General features: G+C 45.0%; 1 protein-coding gene across 8 annotated transcripts in view; it reads right to left on the reverse strand.

The window, feature by feature from the left end:
• SLC5A9 (solute carrier family 5 member 9) overlaps positions 1-18,820 on the reverse strand; it is a 166,506-nt gene that overhangs the window by 49,679 nt on the left and 98,007 nt on the right. For all 8 annotated transcript variants that reach the window (XM_063939579.1, XM_063939582.1, XM_063939583.1 and 5 more), the window contains 3 exons: positions 18,576-18,740; positions 12,998-13,103; positions 4,098-4,178 (listed from right to left, as the gene is read on the reverse strand). In XM_063939579.1, the coding sequence (XP_063795649.1) occupies positions 4,098-4,178; positions 12,998-13,103; positions 18,576-18,740 (352 nt within the window). The remainder of the gene's footprint in view (positions 1-4,097; positions 4,179-12,997; positions 13,104-18,575; positions 18,741-18,820) is intronic.

The raw sequence follows: 18,820 nt of genomic DNA on the forward strand, positions 1-18,820 counted from the left end.
CCTGTTTGCACTGGCAGGTGCAGCCGTAAGCTGGGCAAGTAGGAAACAACCCACAGTTGCTCTTTCTACAACAGAGGTAGAGTACATGGCACTCACAGAAACTTCAAAAGAAGCGCTTTGGATAAAAGAGACTTTATGTAAATTAGGTTACATAGTTTCTGAGGTTGAAAAAAGACAATTTGTCCATCGAGTTCAACCTGTTTGTGTACTTATACGCTGTATTATTTTCAGGACTAATTTTATCTGTTGACAAAGTCGACCGTTGTGGATTTTCCCCCCTCATTTTATTATAATTATAGTGCCTGATCGATGCACTCTAACCCTATATATCCTTATCCATTAGGAATTTATCTAGCCCATTCTTAAAAGTATTGACCAAGTCTGCCATTACTACTCTCTCGTCCAAAATCCTTTATGCCTCTGTGTACGGAATCTCCTCTCCTCTAACCTAAGCGGGTATCCACGTGTCTTGTGTTGATCTTACCAAAAACAGATCCCCTGCAAGTTCTGTGTATTGTCTCCTTAAATATTTATAAATGTTGATCATGTCCCCTCTTAGTCTCCTCTTTTCCAGTGTAAACATGTCAAGCCTTGCAAGTCTTTCCTGGTGTTCTTTACCACAGTGAGATCATCAACATAAAGAGTGATAACAAGGGAGCAATTGATCTTTCTTGTAGCACAAACATCATGGACGGTCTAAGCACATCCGTGAGTTGGTGGAAAACAAGTCCATCAATGTGGAATATGTTGCAAGTGAAGAAAATATTGCTGACATAATGACAAAGAGACTGTCGTCACACTTGTTACATGCATTCCTGATGGAATATAGACTAGAATATGGCTAATGTTGATTTATTCTTACTGCTTTGCTTCACATTTATGTTTTCGGTTTCAGGAATGACTTTATTGAAATTGTTTGATAAAATGTCATGCTCATTAAAATACGTGACCAGAAATGGGGGAGTGTTAGTAGATGATGCGCTCTGTGCCTGTCTCCTTCTACCATAGAATGCTATGGGCGCATCCCCTAGTGTTTATCCCCTTATGCCAGTGTCTCTCGGAGGCGGAGCTTAGTATGTGTAATGCTCTGATCCTCCATCTTAGAGTGAGTAAGTAAGCATGCAGATCTGGGCAGGGACGGATCTAGACTTTTCTTTAGGGGGGGCGGTTTACTGTTTAATCTTGACTCCTCCCTCTACAGTCCCAACTCCTCCCATCTGCAATCCTAACTCCTCCTCTCTCAATTCTGACTGAACTTTTTGAGTGAGACTGAGATAGTGCTTTGTGATTGTTCTATGTACATGTGACTGTGCTATGGGGTAATTGTATTTATTAGCCCTAGTACCACCACACCAGCAAGTGAGGGGCAAATGCTCTGTAACCCTTGCTCTCCTGGCTCCTCTGTGCTGCTGTGGTAAAAGCTGCAGCTCATCGTTCTGCCTCAGGCTCTCCCAAGAGAGCTCTCTTCTGCTCAAAAGTGGGCGTGGCTATGACTGTGTTAGGGGGGGCGGTCGCCCCCTTCGCCCCCCCCCCCCCCCCCCCTAGATCCGGCCCTGGATCTGGGAGCGGAGGTCAGTGAGAGAGACTTACAGCATTTCCATGCATGTACCGCAGCTCCGGAGCTATTACAGAGCCGGGCGCTACACCTTCTCTACAGCAGGAGTCAGACTGCACAGCTGTGCAGTCCTCCGTCCCTTTCCACTGGAGACAACTTCTGTTGAGATACCGCAGCCACACAAACAGACTGATAAGTACTGCTGCCACTGCTATGTTAACTTGTATGATATAAGGGAGCCAATCACCTACATCCATAATACATCAAAGTCACCTGTGTTTTACTGAATAAACCTGCATTACTGTTTAAGTTCATTAAGTGTGTGGACTGACATCACTGCACCAGGGAATCTGCTATACTCTGCCAACAAAGTGTACACTGCTGGACTTCGTGCATATTCATATTTGTTTTGCTTGAAAATCTGAGCATAATTTCAGTTTAATGTGAGGTCTCCAAAGACCGGGATCCAGGCACACACTCTGCAGAGTGCTGGGCTGCTCAAATATACAAACCCAAAGGGATTTGCAAAACATATCTTGTGCTGTTGCAAATGCCCTCTTTCATTTTTACAGTTCAGATTAGCCTATGACTGAAACATAAAATGGGAATGAAACTGCCATACTGGGAACCAGTGTGTCAAAGGGGAATGGGGGGGGGGGGGGGGGGGCAGGGTACTATTTACCCGGGCCCAGGCCTGATAGAGGGGTCCAGCGGGGAGGGGGGGCAATTCCCCCACACACACACACACACACACACACACACACACACACACACACACACCTTACCTGGCAGCAGCTGCAGCTCTTCTCCTCAACCCAGCACACGCTGCTTTGTGGCCAGGGAGGCACTAAAAGTACTATTTTTTAATTTGCATTTTTTCTAAGCGTGCAGGGCAACATCTCCCATGATTAGGCCATGGCCCCTGAAAAGTACCTGGGCCAGGTCAGGCTCTCTACTGCCCTGCTGGGAACTTATTGATTATATTCACTACAGAGGCCACCATTTTGTGTGCTGAACCAATGGTAATGAAGTCTATTAAATCATTATGAAATGGTAGCATTATGGAGACACAAAAGATCTAATTCCAAAGTGTACCTTGTTCTAAATGAATTGCTAACCTACATGCTCACAGAACTCTTAAAATGGCTGCTTCCTCTGTATGTAGGTGCTCAGTGCACTTAGAATGGCAAAATTAATTGAAGGCAATATGTATCAAAGTGGGGAGGTATATGGCGGTTGGACATACCGCTACTTCCCGCTTGCCAATTAAAGCACAGTGGCACTGGCTGTCGGCGGTGGGACTGAAAATGGGGTTTCCCAGCGCAGGCAGAACACCAACAGCAACGGAGATGTGTACCCAGATGGACACATTTCTGATAAGGTACTGGTGCCAGGACAGATGGCGGCGGCAGTTTAAACTTGGCACCGTCTGCGTGCTAATCGCGGCTCGCGGGATAGCAGCCAATAAAAAATAGCCACGGACCGGCTCGTTTCTAATTGCTGTTCCGCGAGCCGCGATTGGCAAATGGACCGCACCAAGTTTAAACTGCTGTTTTTATCTGCCCTGGCACTGGGACCTGATCCAAGAGGTCTGTGTCTCCTTGGACAGAGAAACTAGGTGAGAGGGAATCAGTGAGAGGGTCTTGGAGTTAGAGAAGAAGCAATTATTGAGAAGTGCAGGGGGTGAGAGAAGGAAATAGGCAGGGAGTAGGGGAAGGAAACAGGCAATGAAAAGTACAGGGGTTGAGAGAGAAGAAGGGTCTGAAAGGGTAGCAGGGAATGATAGTTGCAGAGAGTTAAGTAAAGGAGAGAAATGGAGGTGATCATACACAAAGGACAGCATGTGGGGAGTAAGGGGAGTATTTAGTAAACCTAATTATCTAAAGAAAATTAGGAAAATGTGATATTTATGTTTTCTGGAGATGGAGATACATTTGTCTCTTCTCCAGTGGCAGTTGCAGCGCAGTCCAAAATTCAAATATGGGAGACACACCAGCTGCCAGTAAGTCCCGGCCAGCAATGTTTGGCAGTGTTTGGGGTGGCAGTTGGTGTGGCTCCCCTATTTGAAATTTGGACTGCGCTGCAACTGCCACTGGAGAAAAGACAAATGTATCTCCATCACCAAAAAACATAAATATAACATTTTCATGATTTATTTATTTTTTGGTAGAAAATTATGGCAGAGAATGATCAAGCCTTGGAGAGTGATAAATTGCACGGTGATGAAGTACCAACCAATCAGCTTTTAACTGCATGTCACAGATGTCTTTCAAAAATTACAGTTAGGAGCTGATTGGTTGGTACTTTATCACCGTGCAATTTATCACTCTCCAAGGCTTGATAAATCTGGGCCTATGTATGTTATATATCCTCCCAAGAGGACTAACTAGCTAGGAAGTAAGGGGTGGTGGTGGGGTGGTGGGGGGGGTTCAATTCGAAATTCCATACCCCCACTTCTAAATTCCCACGTACACCACTGAATATTAAAAAGGTAAGTATGATACTTTGGGAGGTGAGGAGAATAAAAAGACAGCATACTTACAAATGAACATGAGAATAAAGGCTCCAACCACCATGATAACTGTTTGCAGGGTGTCCGTGTAGATCACTGCGGTTAGCCCACCTGTGTAATACAAGGATATGAAACACTTTACAAGTTACATCTTTGGAAGTTGATGTATAGTTAAACGTGCCCATTTACTGTACTGTATCTTGCATGAATTCTCCATCTTCCTGTGCATGCTCAGAATATGTGCACTCAACATAGGCAATGCAGAGTCTTACGCATTTTTCAATAGCATGTACACTTCCGACTAGAGAGGTGGAACTGCACTGATGAGTATAACTGGCAGCAAACCAGGCACATATACTATAAATGTAGTTGTAGACTCAACTTGAGATGCAGACACAACTTTGGTGGGAGAGTCCCTTTTTTCAGACCCAGTGTCCAATGATTGGGAGGCAATGGTGCAAGTAGAAATAATTTATTAGTGGTACTGAGTGTCGAAAAATGGGCGTGGTTATGAGGGGGCGTATCCACATGCTGCTAGTGGGAGTGGCTACATGACACTAACGGCATGGCCACACAACACAGCCCCCTTTTTTTATCTGGAGGCAAGGCTAAAAATATATACTGTAGTAATGCCTCCAGTATATTAGAAATATATAGTGATACCTCCAGTATAATAGAAATATATAGGGATACCTCCAGTATAATAGAAATAATATAGTAATGCCCCCAAGTTAATAACAATATATAGTAATGCCTCCATTATAACAGGCAAATACAGCCACTGTCGCATTCCCAGTAACCCTGACAAAGTGGGAAGAGCCGTCATGCTGCCAAGCACCATGGTCTTGCTGCTTTGTGGCACATTATAATTGTGGCAATGGCAAAGTGTGGGGCAGGTGGTACGGAGTACCTGCTGCCAAATTCTTAAGGATACTCTGTACCCGAGCGTACCCGCATACTTGCACCACTGTTGGGAGGACACACTCTCATCGCTCTCTGCATAGCAGCGCAGTGCCGAATGGATGCTGTGTGCATGCCTTAGGCGCGTACACATCTTCCAAATAATGGGAGGTACAGATGTAGCCACCAGAGCCGTAACTTGACTTTTTGGTGCCCTGTGCCAGAGAGAGAATTAACTTTTTTCAAAAGGGACATAAGGCGCATGCCTTGTGTGGAAGAATCATAGCAAGATTGATCCCAGAGAAAGCCCATGCTAAGTAATACATTATGTAAGTAATACACACACATTTATAGACCACTGCAAGAAAATAGGTTTGAACACAAATCCTCTTTATAGTATACCACATTCATGCACTTAACTTGATTCAACCCTATAACCTGTTGAATTCTAATGAAACACCCTACTCTTGAGCTACTTGATCCTGCGTAAAAACTATGAACACTATACAAAGCTAGTGGTACTTTGTAAAAACATAATCAGCATTGCAATTCAGCAGATCTATGTAGTGTGCAGCCACACATCCAATCTCTTGCAGCCACACACTACATAGATCTGCTCAGCCGCAATGCTAATCATTTTTTAACAAAGTACAAGATAAGCTTCAAATAGATAGAATTCTCTATCTTCGAATTATCTACCTTTCTGTGTAAAGGCAGATAGCTCAATGAATAGAGTGTCTGACTGTAATGCCACAGGCAATGGGTTCGAATCCCGGCTATGTCAGCATCTTGAAATGTAATGTGACTGAATAACAAAAAAATCTCAAGTTGAGTTCATGAATGTTGTATAGATATTTCCAACAAAAGGGGTGGGGGTAGAAGACAGAGACGGTCAGGAGATGCTGGGCTTTAAAAAGGGGGGAAGTTGCAAGTGAAACTAATTAAAACAGATCATTGACAAGTGCCGCCAACAGCGCCCCCTACCCTGCCCCCTCCGCACACACCTAGTTACGGCCCTGGTAGCCACATTGAGCTTTGCCGCTGAGTGCCTTATCCGCGGCAAAGCAGGTGCGACTAGTGTGCCCGTGACTATGACAAACGCGTGCGTATGCATGCACACAGTCATAGGAATGAATGGGCGGCATAGCTAGTCGCAGCTCGGCGTACTAAGGTGCACCCATGGTGCGGCGCAGCATGTGTGCCCATGCAGCTGTGCCGCGGGTAAGATGAGCGTGGCTACATCTGTATGCATACAGATCTGCTTATGGGTGTTTACGGTACACAATTTTATTTAATGACTGCTTTTGAATACAATAAGCCCGATTATTTCTAACTCTGCATCAGATCCATATCTGAAATTAAGCGGATTATTAAAATTTTGAGCTGTGGGATCAAAGCCTGTCACATGTAATACTGAACTTGAAGCTTTGTAATAATCCCCATTCTTTCTCAATTCCCGGAGTTTTAAAAGTCTAAAGTCCACGCCTCCTTGTCCAATGACCACACCCACTCTCATATACATACCTACATACATACTGTACATTGCTTTGCCTGCTGATTACTTGGCCCCACCAACAACATGAGGCCACTTTTAGGCTATTTTCCACAGCCACTTTAAGGATCTAATTCAGAGATGGACATAAATCTGTTTTTTTTTACGCACTTGAGCAATTATTGACTGTCTGCACATGCATCTAAGTCGCCCTGTGCATGTGCTGTGATGGTCATGTGATGGTGGTCGCAGAGGGGATTTATTTGCAAAGTGTTTGACAGTCATGGGGCTGTTACGGAGAGTGGCGGCAAAAATGCAGGCATGTAGTGACCATTTCACAGGTCATATCCCAACCTGCGACTGCATTTGTATACGCAGCTGCAATGGGTCTGGCATCTTACTTACTGCGGCCATGCTGCGTTACCGTAGGGGTACTCACAGGACTTCTCAGAAGTTGCAACATCATCCGATATATCGTATAGTGTTTATCCAGCTTTAAGGGCATTAAAACCTAAAATGTGTGCTGATCCAATATGAAACGTAATGCAAGATATTATGCTCTATTTTATTGTCATTTTTGGGACCACATATAGTAGATTAACTGCAATACCCTTCTGGTCCTGCCAGCATGAAGTCTGGTATGAAGGGCCATATAGAGCAGGTCTGGGCCCGGATAAAAAGGGAGTGGCCTAATAAAGGAGGCATGGCCAAACCTCCTTGCAAAAAAATAAACAACACTGAAAAACAGAATTTACAGAGGGGGTAAGGGGGTCATGCGGCAGACTTGGGCCCATGTTGGGCCTCTCCATCAGGACTGGGTAATTAGTAATCACTCCCTCCCCCTTCTCAGCGCCACTGATGTTGTGCACAGAAGAACAGTTACCCTTATGTCTCAGACACCTTCAGTCCTGATACGCTGCTGGACCATTTGCATATACTGTATATTGGGGACTGTTGAAGGTGGCTCTTTTATATAAATTCACTTACATATTTAGTATGGTGGCATAATTTATGCAATTAACTTCCCAAATAAGCCAATAGAACTGCAGTATGTCCTTACCGGTAAACAGTTGCCCCCAGATGTTGTGTGCTATAGTATAGGTTTATTACAAAGACTGGTTCATACAAACAGAATAGTAAAGATTAGATGTTAGTATTGATAAAACTTTTACAAATGGAAAAAAGGTTATGTTGTCCATTGCAACCTGTCAGAATCCATCTCTCAACTTCTAGACTGTAGCAGATAAATGAGATCTGCAATTTGGTAGGCTGCTATTGGCAACATTTGTAGAAGTTACTGTAATCTTCCTTTAGTTCCCTTAGCTAAGACAAGAATAATAGCAGAAATGCAATCAGGTGAACATGTAATGCAAAATGCAAGATTAGGGTGGAGCTGTCTGGGCCTTGAACATGCCAGTGAAGCATAATTATGATCCACAAGATGGTATATCCACGCTCCGTCAGCTTCTGCACAGGGCCCCAGTATTTATCAATGGGTTGTAGCCGTGTTTCCACATGCTTGGCAATGCCCCTTAGTGCCGGGACATGATAGATCAGTAGTTGGCCCTGTATGCAGAGGTGTAACTAAGGCAGGGCGAGTGGGGCACGTGCCCTGGGCGCCTTGGCAGGCCCAGCAGAGGGGGTCGCCGCCGGCGGCCAGGGCATCATGCCCACCCACCCCCGTCCCGCTGCAATGTGAGGGGAGGAGAGCGCAGCGTCTCTCCTGCCCCTCAATGTGCTCACTGCCGCTGCGTGTCTGTCTGGTCTCCGGTGGCGTTAGCCAATCAGAGCTTGCGCACCGGCTCCTGATTGGCTGCCGGTCCGCGAGCTCTGATTGGCTAACGAACCTGCGCCACATTTAAGATAGCCGCTGCCGGAGACCGGACCTCATGAAGAGGGCAGCGGTGACTGACGGAATCCTGACTGAAGCAAGCGGCGGTGCGCGCGCGGGGGGAGGGGGGGGGGCTTGTATCTGGCACTGTGGGGCATTGTAACTGGCACTGTGGGGCATTGTATCTGCCACTGTGGGGCATTGTATCTGCCACTGTGGGGCATTGTAACTGGCACTGTGGGGCATTGTAACTGGCACTGTGGGGCATTGTAACTGGCACTGTGGGGCATTGTAACTGGCACTGTGGGGCATTGTAACTGGCACTGGATCTGACACTGTAGGGCAATATGTTTCTGGCACTGTGGGGCAGTGTATATCTGGCACTGTGGGGCAGTGTATATCTGGCACTGTGGGGCAATGTATCTGTCACTGCGGATCTGGCACTGTGGGGCACTGTGTATCTGGCACTGTGGGGCACTGTGTATCTGGCACTGTGGGGCACTGTGTATCTGGCACTGTGGGGCACTGTGTATCTGGCACTGTGGGGCACTGTGTATCTGGCACTGTGGGGCAATTGTGTATCTGGCACTGTGGGGCAATTGTGTATCTGGCACTGTGGGGCAATTGTGTATCTGGCACTGTGGGGCAATTGTGTATCTGGCACTGTGGGGCAATTGTGTATCTGGCACTGTGGGGCAATTGTGTATCTGGCACTGTGGGGCAATTGTGTATCTGGCACTGTGGGGCAATTGTGTATCTGGCACTGTGGGGCAATTGTGTATCTGGCACTGTGGGGCAATTGTGTATCTGGCACTGTGTAAAAAGGGGCCTCTGCATGCGTACTGTGCAAAAATTGAATGAAGGTGTGCTGAGAGATGACACAAGGTGTAGGTGATAGTGTGCTGGGAGGCGACACAGGGGGTAGGTGATAGTCATGTTGGCACACCCCATTTTCTGTGGTCACACCCCTTCTGGTGAGTGTCCTCGCCCATTTTTTTCACCACGCACATACTTCTTTTTATGTGTGTGTTTTGTTTTTTTGTTTTGGAAGGGGGGGGGGGCACCAGTCTTCATCTTGCCCTGGGCTCCGAAAACCCTAGTCACACCTCTGCCTATATGGAATCAAAATCAGTGCATGCAACTAACAGAATTGTTGGGACACAAACTATGATGAGGGCAAGAGGCAGACTAAGATAATCAAAACAAAATGAAATTAGTACAGGTGGCAGACAAGGAATAGTTTGAACAAGTAGAGGTCAGGACAGGACAGGTGGCAAGCAAGAAATAGTTAGAACAAGCAGAGGTCAGGGCAGGTGGCAGACAAGAATGGTAAAAATAAGCTGGGTCAAACAAGCAGACTTCCAACTGATACATACAGTAGCACAATGACTAAGGGCCCTATTCAGGTTGGATTGCAAAGAGCGATCCAACCACAAAAACTACTAAGTCCCCGCGGGCGCATGCAAAGGACCTGTCCTGCACATGCACCGGCATTTACCATGGGCACCTCGCAGTAAATGCGATCACATCTGCCTGTCAACCATGCAGATGCATTCGCTGGGCAACAACGCTCCATTTCCAAGGTGGAGACGGAGCATTGCTGTAGCTGCGACTGGGTATCCGAGGCGTAACGGTGCAAACAGAGAGCAGTAGGTTTCATTACTTTTAGCGATCATGCTGAAAATGCGATGCGACTGCAATTTCAGCTTGGCTGGGGGGGGGGGGGGGGGGGGCACGGTAAGCATGCTGTGCGGCCTTGCCCTGCGATGGGCGACCCCCAGCATGCGATCAAGAGGATTGCAAATTCTGCTACTTTGTGGAATTTGCAATCCTTACTGAATTGGGTCCTAAGTGAGCTGATGATATTACAGGCAGTAAATCAATTGCCCAGACAGACTAATGAACAAGCAGCGACCAATCATAGCAGCAAAATCAATCGGTACTCCCAGCAGTGATAATAAGGCTAAGCATTTTCTTAATTACGCAATGTCAAGGCAATGAGAATACATAATAGACACAGCATCAAAGCTTGTGAAAGACGATCCTTGAAGAAGCTTCACAGAGCTACTGACATTTCAGAGTATATCCCAACCAGTGGTGGCTACTACTTTTTTAGGTGAGGGGAGCTACCCGTGCTGGAACACCGCTGCTGTTCCAACTGTTGTGGCACCCCTTCTAGATCCATTGTGCATGCAAATGTATCTGTCAGATGCTTGGACGAGTGTGTGTGCACAAACACTCATGGGACAGGCATATATACACAAACACCGGCTTCTAGGGACTGCATTGGCTGCAGCCCCTATAAGCCAGGTAGAGCTGATGGAAAGGATGGGGCATGACTTTCCATTGAAAGCTCTCTGCTCATCGCAGTCTGGACTGGGAGTTCCAGTGGTAGAAAACACCTTCTCTTGGGACTGCCTGTCTGGTATATCACTTCCATAACACTTTCAATGGGAAGCTAATGCCAGTGAAGCCAGTGCACGAACTCCGACTGGCTCACTGTGGTGGTAGAATTTACTGGGGAGTTGTTGCATCCCCCAAGTAAAATCCGAACTTGAGCCCAACTGTACTGATTAAGGCGAGACAATGCTGATTTGAGGGTACTACAGTGTCATCCAAATCTCAGAACTGGAAGGCAGAAGTGCCTGCTGGCTGGAACCCATTCAGTGCTATGTAGATCAGCTGCAGGGGCACATGCACAGCACTGGAGGGTTGTTTCTACAAAAGGTAATTAGGGATAGGTCCGTTCTAGGGTCTTGCAACTTGCACCAGAGGGAGAGTATCTACAAGACATCTCCTTCAAGACAGGCTTAATTGTGCCTGTTAGGTGTCCACCTTTGGATGCATTTTGTGTTTACACCCCCTTACTGTACTGTGGCCGCATCTACACGCAGGACCAGCCCCATAGGTACTCCAGGTATGCCGGCATGTACAACTCTGTCCAGAGGAGGGCACTGCACACAACAGTGGGGGCCTTGTATAGTTATGACAGTTTAGATCGTAGAGAGTGAACTACTGGTGACCGTGCATCAACAATGTTCAAGAAGTTAAAGAGCTTCCAGTGTCCACTCTATGGACTGGCTGTAGTAAGTGTGTAGGAAGGAAGGTGTCCTATTAATCCTCCCTGGTCTTACCTGTCATAGTGACATTAGCCTATTCCTAACCATCTCCTTAATCATAGGCAATGCATTATTACAACCAAAAGAAATCTGGGGTGGCCGACCTAGGATACATATTGCTTCAACTCCCAGTCCCAGTTCTCCTGTCACAGGGAGCCATCAGTGCAAGATGCTAGGCATAGTGATGCTCAGGGTGAATTGATATGCATGCATACTTAAAAGAAAGAGCCAGCTGCAGGAAAAGAAAGGCACAAGTTGAATTTACATTAAACTCTTGTTGAGGTCCAGTTTCAGTAAATTCACTGTGTACGTTGGATGATGTCTTCATGGAGATGAAATTAGTGGCTTAACTACTGGGATGGCAGAGACTGCAAGTGTGATGAGGTCCATCTGTAGTATTGTATACTACATACTGTAGACCCAATGAACATAGATTGTATCATAACAATACAATGCAGACTGGCATCACCATCCCTGGAACTCGGCTAACAATAAAATCCCCGGTGAGTCTAGGCTAATGACCATAACCTTTGTGCCCCCACCCCCCGAAAAATGGGCATGGTCTTGCAGTAAAATTCTACCTACTACCTTAACCATATTGTGCCCCAAACAGTACTGCCACTAGAACCATATTATGCCCCACACAGTTGTGCCCCTTGCACCATATTATGCCGCACACAGCAATGCCCCTTGCACCTTATTATGCCCCACACAGAAATGCCCCTTGCACCATATTAAGCCCCACACAGTAATGCCCCTTGCACCTTATTATGCCCCACACAGTAATGCCCCTTTCACCTTATTATGCCCCACACAGTAATGCCCCTTGCACCTTATTATGCCCCACACAGTAATGCCCCTAGCACTATATTATGCCCCACACAGCAATGCCCCTTGCACTAAAGTATGCCCCACACAATAATGCCCCTTGTTATGCACCATACAGTAATACCTCTTATTATGCCCCACACGGTAATGCCCTTAGCACCATATTATGCCCCACACAGCAATGCCCCTTGCACCAAAGTATGTCCCACACAGTAATACCCTTTGTTATGCCCCACACAGTAATACTTCTTATTATGCCCCACACAGTAATGCCCCTTGCACATAAGTATGCCCCACACAGTAATGCCCCTTGTTATGCCCCACACAGTAATGCCCCTTGCACCATGCCTCACATAGTAATAATCACAATGCCCCTTAAAATTGCCACTGTACCTGATCCTGTTCATTGTCAGGGGTTGTTTCATGCTGCTGCTGCTGCTAGTCTGCTCCCTCCGCAGCCACCACATTCCTGGCACTGCTGTGCTGTTGCCTGCCTTCTTCCTGCGTGCTCTGTCTAAATGTCCCTCCCAAAATGGCCAGAGGCTCCTCTAGTATCCATCAAAACTGTCCTCTCAGGCTGCTGCTATTTTGGGAGGGATATTTTCACAGTATTCTATGCGGCCGCCAAGACCTCATAGAATACTGCACACAGTGGCCGCAGGCCGGTGCCCTGTGCGATTGCATGGCTGGCCCGGCCCTAGGATGCCTTGAGGACCGCGTTTGGAAGCCACTGAACTAGATGCAGTATATCGATAGTTACCGGCAATGGTGTAAATTGCTGTCACGGCCAGTAATACAACCGTGGCCAGGTAAATGTTCCAACCGAGTGCGACCTGGATAAAAAGGGCTCCAGAGTAAATGTCTGTCTGAAACAGAAAACAAAGATATAAATGATAGGATGAATCCATTATTTCGATAATGATTAAATTAATTTGTAGATTATATATTTGCTGCAGAAACGCAAATCCCACAAACTTCGGTTTGCAAAACCGAAGATTCAATTAATAATTATATTCAAACTCTGAGACAATTTACAGTATATATAGGTAAAAATATTAAAAAGATTTTAGAGCTAATATAGTGTCAGCCAGGCTAATATAGTAATAGCCATTGATTATGACCTATTCCTTGTTCATATGTAGCCTTAAGTTTAACAATCATGCTCTGTGTAGTAATCAATGAACATAGTATGAGCATACTGTATATGTTCACTTAAATATACCCCATGCTGTAAATGGCATTTAGCTCTATGATGCAATTTTCAGCGTCACTATTCCTCCTGTGATTGGCTGTCTCAGCTACCGTCAGTTTAGACAGCCAATTGCAATATAATAGGGAGGTGGGGGGCGGAGTTATCAATATTTGTTCATGGCTGTCTAACCATTTCTACTATTGTGTTAATGATCGCTGTTCACTAGGCTGCTATAATGCTGTTAGCGCAATTTCAAATGTGTACGAGATATATATATATATATATATATATATATATATATATATATATATATATATATATATATATATATATATATATTCACAAAGATTTAAAATTTTCTAATAGCAATGTTTGCACCAAGATCCTACTGTAGTAATCTTGCACTTTAATAAGAGCGATACATAACCTGCGCTCACTTGACATTAGACAGCCAATTTGCAGGGGAAAATAAATTAAAACTGCTGTGACTGCTTACAAAAGTGAACCTCTGGTAACCCTACAGTCAAATGTAATAGCCTAAATTTTGACAAAAGTGCCAATGTTTCTGCCATTTAGCTGCAAAATTTAAAGCTGCATTTCTTTAAGGCAAAATCATATTGCTTACATAGGCAAATCAGGGGTGGTAGTCATGTGACCGCCGGTCGGCTGACAGACAGTCACATGACCTCCTCCGTGAGCCCGACGGCTCACTATCCCGATGGTCAGCATGCCGACCAACAGGGACTATTTCCACTCGTGGGTGTCCACGACACCCATAGAGTGGGAATAGAACCCGTGGCGACCGCAGCGTGGCGAGCGCAGCGAGCCCGCAAGGGGCTTGCTGCACTCGCCCCTCCCCGCCGGGATCCCAGCGTCGGTATGCTGCCGGGATCCCGGCGTCGGTAAGGTGACCGGCGGTCAGGAGACCGCCGGTCACCTGTACTACACCCGCAAATCAGTATATTGCAAAAATAGCTTTTTACTGCGCATGTGCAGTTTGCATACATCCAGGGTCGTATGGATGGTGCAGAGTGTGCCACCGCACATAGCACCACAGGGTAGGGCGCGTTGTTGGCGGCACTTTTCTATTATCTCTTTTAATTACTTTCACTTGTTGCTTCCGTCCTCTCTTAGAAACCCGCTATCTCCTGACTGCCCCTGTCTCCCACCCCTTCTGTCGCTATTACCTATACAACATTCATGAACTTAACTTGAGAACTCTTTGTTATACAGTTATATTGCAAGATGCTGACATACCTGGGATTCTAACCCATCGCCTGTGGCATTGCAGTCAGACACTATTCATTGAGCTATCTGACCCTGCATAGAAAGGTAGAGATTTCTAACTATTTGAAGCTTACCTTGTACTTTGTGAAAAAATAATAATCAGTATTGCAGGTGAGCAGATCTATGTAGTACGTGGCTGCAAGGGATTGGATGTGTAGCTGCACACTACTTAGATCTGCTCAATTGCATTGCTGATTATTTTTTACAAAGTACAAGTAGCTTTATATAGGGCCTAATTCTGAGTTGATCGTAGCAGCAAATTTGTTAGCAGTTGGGCAAAACCATGGGGGTAATTCTGAGTTGATCGCAGCAGGATTTTTGTTAGCAGTTGGGCAAAACCATGTGCACTGCAGGGGAGGCAGATATAACATGTGCAGAGAGAGTTAGATTTGGGTGTGGTGTGTTCAATCTGCAATCTAAATTGCAGTGTAAAAATAAAGCAGCCAGTATTTACCCTGCACAGAAACAAAATAACCCACCCAAATCTAACTCTCTCTGCACATGTTATATCTGCCTGCCTCCCCTGCAGTGCACATGGTTTTGCCCAACTGCTAACAAAAATCCTGCTGCGATCAACTCAGAATTACCCCCCATGGGGGTCATTCCGAGTTGTTCGCTCGCAAGCTGCTTTTAGCAGCTTTGCACACGCTAAGCCGCCGCCTACTGGGAGTGAATCTTAGCTTATCAAAATTGCGAACGAAAGATTAGCAGAATTGCGAATAGACAGTTCTTAGCAGTTTCTGAGTAGCTCCAGACTTACTCGGCATCTGCGATCAGTTCAGTCAGTTTCGTTCCTGGTTTGACGTCACAAACACACCCAGCGTTCGCCCAGACACTCCCCCGTTTCTTCAGACACTCCCGCGTTTTTCCCAGAAACGGTAGCGTTTTTTCGCACACACCCATAAAACGGCCAGTTTCCGCCCAGAAACACCCACTTCCTGTCAATCACATTACGATCACCAGAACGAAGAAAAAACCTCGTAATGCCGTGAGTAAAATACCTAACTGCTTAGCGAATTTACTTGGCGCAGTCACACTGCGGACATTGCGCATGCGCATTAGCGACTAATCGCTCCGTTGCGAGAAAAAAATAACGAGCGAACAACTCGGAATGACCCCCCATGTGCATTGCAGGTGGGACAGATATAACGTGTAGAGAGAGTTAGATTTGGGTGGGGTGTATTCAAACTGAAATCTAAATTGCAGTGTAAAATTTAAGCAGCCAGTATTTACCCTGCACAGAAACAAAATAAACCACCCAAATCTAACTCTCTCTGCACAGGTTATATCTGCCCCCCCCCCCCCCCCCCTCCCCCTGCAGTGCACATGGTTTTGCCCAATTGCTAACAAACTTAGGCCCTCATTCCGAGTCGTTCGCTCGGTATTTTTCATCGCATCGCAGTGAAATTCCGCTTAGTGCGCATGCGCAATATTCGCACTGCGACTGCGCCAAGTATCTTTGCTATGAAGATAGTATTTTTACTCACGGCTTTTTCATCGCTCCGGCGAACGTAATGTGATTGACAGGAAATGGGTGTTACTGGGCGGAAACAGGCCGTTTTATGGGCGTGTGGCTGAAAACGCTACCGTTTCCGGGAAAAACGCAGGAGTGGCCGGAGAAACGGGGGAGTGGTTGGGCGAACGCTGGGTGTGTTTGTGACGTCAAACCAGGAACGACAAGCACTGAACTGATCGCACAGGCAGAGTAAGTCTGGAGCTACTCTAAAACTGCTAAGTAGTTTGTGATCGCAATATTGCGAATACATCGGTCGCAATTTTAAGATGCTAAGATACACTCCCAGTAGGCGGCGGCTTAGCGTGTGTAACTCTGCTAAATTCGCCTTGCGACCGATCAACTCGGAATGAGGGCCTTAGTGCTGCGATCAACTCAGAATTACCCCCATAGTTAGAAACCTCATAGTTGTTATGCAGGATCAAATCCTGGGTATGGCAGCATATTGAAATGTGTTTAATAAAGGCCATTATATCTAAATAACAGTGAGCTCTCAATTTAAGTGCATGAGTGTGGTATAAAGAGGATTTGTGTCCAAAGCCATGTTCTTGCAGTGTTCTATAAATTTGTGTGTGTAATATACAATATATATATATATATATATATATATATATATATATATATATATATATATATATATATATATATATATATATATATATACATACATATACATATATACACACACACAGGTTGAGTATCCCTTATCCAAAATGCTTGGGACCAGAGGTATTTTGGATATCGGATTTTTCCGTATTTTGGAATAATTGCATACCATAATGATATATCATGGCAATGGGACCTAAATCTAAGCACCGAATGCATTTATGTTCCATATACACCTTATACACACAGCCTGAAGGTAATTTTAGACAATATTTTTTATAACTTTGTGCATTAAACAAAATGTGTGTACATTCACACAATTCATTTATGTTTCACATACACCTTATACACACAGCCTGAAGGTCATTTAATACAATATTTTTAATAACTTTGTGTGATAAACAAAGTTTGTGTACATTGAGCCATCAAAAACAAAAGGTTTCACTATCTCACTCTTACTCAAAAAAGTCCGTATTTCGGAATATTCCGTATTTCGGAATATTTGGATATGGGATACTCAACCTGTATATATATTTAAATGGAAGAAAAGGAGCGCTCCATAGTGCGTATCAGTTTTAAACTTGTAGTTTATTACAACAATCCGACACACATGAGGTAAGAACACGTACCACAAGCGGCGGTATAAACCACCGTAAGTATAACAAGTGCAAGATCAATACCGGACTTCACCGTCTGTGAAAGTGCCACGCCCCTACCAGTTTCGTCACTCAGGACTTCTGACGAAGTCCTGAGTGACGAAACCGGTAGGGGCGTGGCCTAGCAGGAGGATCTTTGTGCAGCCGAGAAGCACCTTTCACAGACGGTGAAGTCAGATATTGATCTTGTACTTGTTATACTTACGGTGGTTTATACCGCCGCTTGTGGTACGTGTTCTTACCTCATGTGTGTCAGATTGTTGTAATAAACTACAATTTTAAAACTGATACGCACTGTGGAGCGCTCCTTTTCTTCCATTTGATTACAGAATTCATTACCAACTGTGGGTATTGGTGTCCAGTGGAGCTGCCGATTCAAAGAATCTTGGTGCTTAAGGGGATATATTGGAATCCATTTGAAAGCGTGGACATTCTCCTTTCTTACAGCTGAAACTGGGACTTGTGGTTCCACAGTAAAACACTTACAAAGAGGACTGGTATTTGCGCATAAACTTTGTTCTGTTTGAATATATATATATATATATATATATATATATATATTTATTTTCAATCATAAATGCTGGCACTCCATTGCTAACAAATTGTTACTTGCCCTGGTGCCCTCCCGGGTCTTTCGAACCCCAATCTATCCAGCATGCACAGGGTGGCACTCATGGGACTTGAAAAAGGTGATAAACCGAAACGTTGAACGGAACTGACTCAGCCAGTCATTTATTCCTCTGCAGCAAGTCCCATGAGTGCCACCCTGTGCATGCTGGAGATATATATATATATATATATATATATATATATATATATATATATATATATATATATATATATATATATATATATATATAATGTGGGAAGGAGCACATTTGGGGAGTCCACATTTGGGCTTGCCGCCATCTTAGAATCAGGCCCTTCATATCAAAAAGGGGACCTGCATTATTGGGGTATCTTTAATTGAAATGTTAATACATTATATACTAACCAAGTATATATAGATTAAAAAAAAAGCTCAACCAAACTTAGACAATATGAAGCTGCCTCCCTCATCCTTGCTGTTCTAGATCATACACACCGATATTTTTGTGAAGATGTAGAGGATGAGGGATAGCACAGACATGTAGATGCGAATCCGGTGGCCACCAAAACGTTTTTGCAAATATTCCGGCATAGTGATCACTCCCGAGGCGATGTATACTGGCACAAAAATCCATCCAAGAGCGACCAGCACCCAGGAAGCCTTAGAGAGAATATCACCATGGTTAGAGAAGAAGAAATAAGTCACTAGAAGCAAGTGCCACGTTCTTGGTACCACTAACT

This window comes from Pseudophryne corroboree, chromosome 9 (assembly GCF_028390025.1).
Source record: "Pseudophryne corroboree isolate aPseCor3 chromosome 9, aPseCor3.hap2, whole genome shotgun sequence".
In the NCBI taxonomy this organism is placed as follows: Eukaryota; Metazoa; Chordata; class Amphibia; order Anura; family Myobatrachidae; genus Pseudophryne; species Pseudophryne corroboree.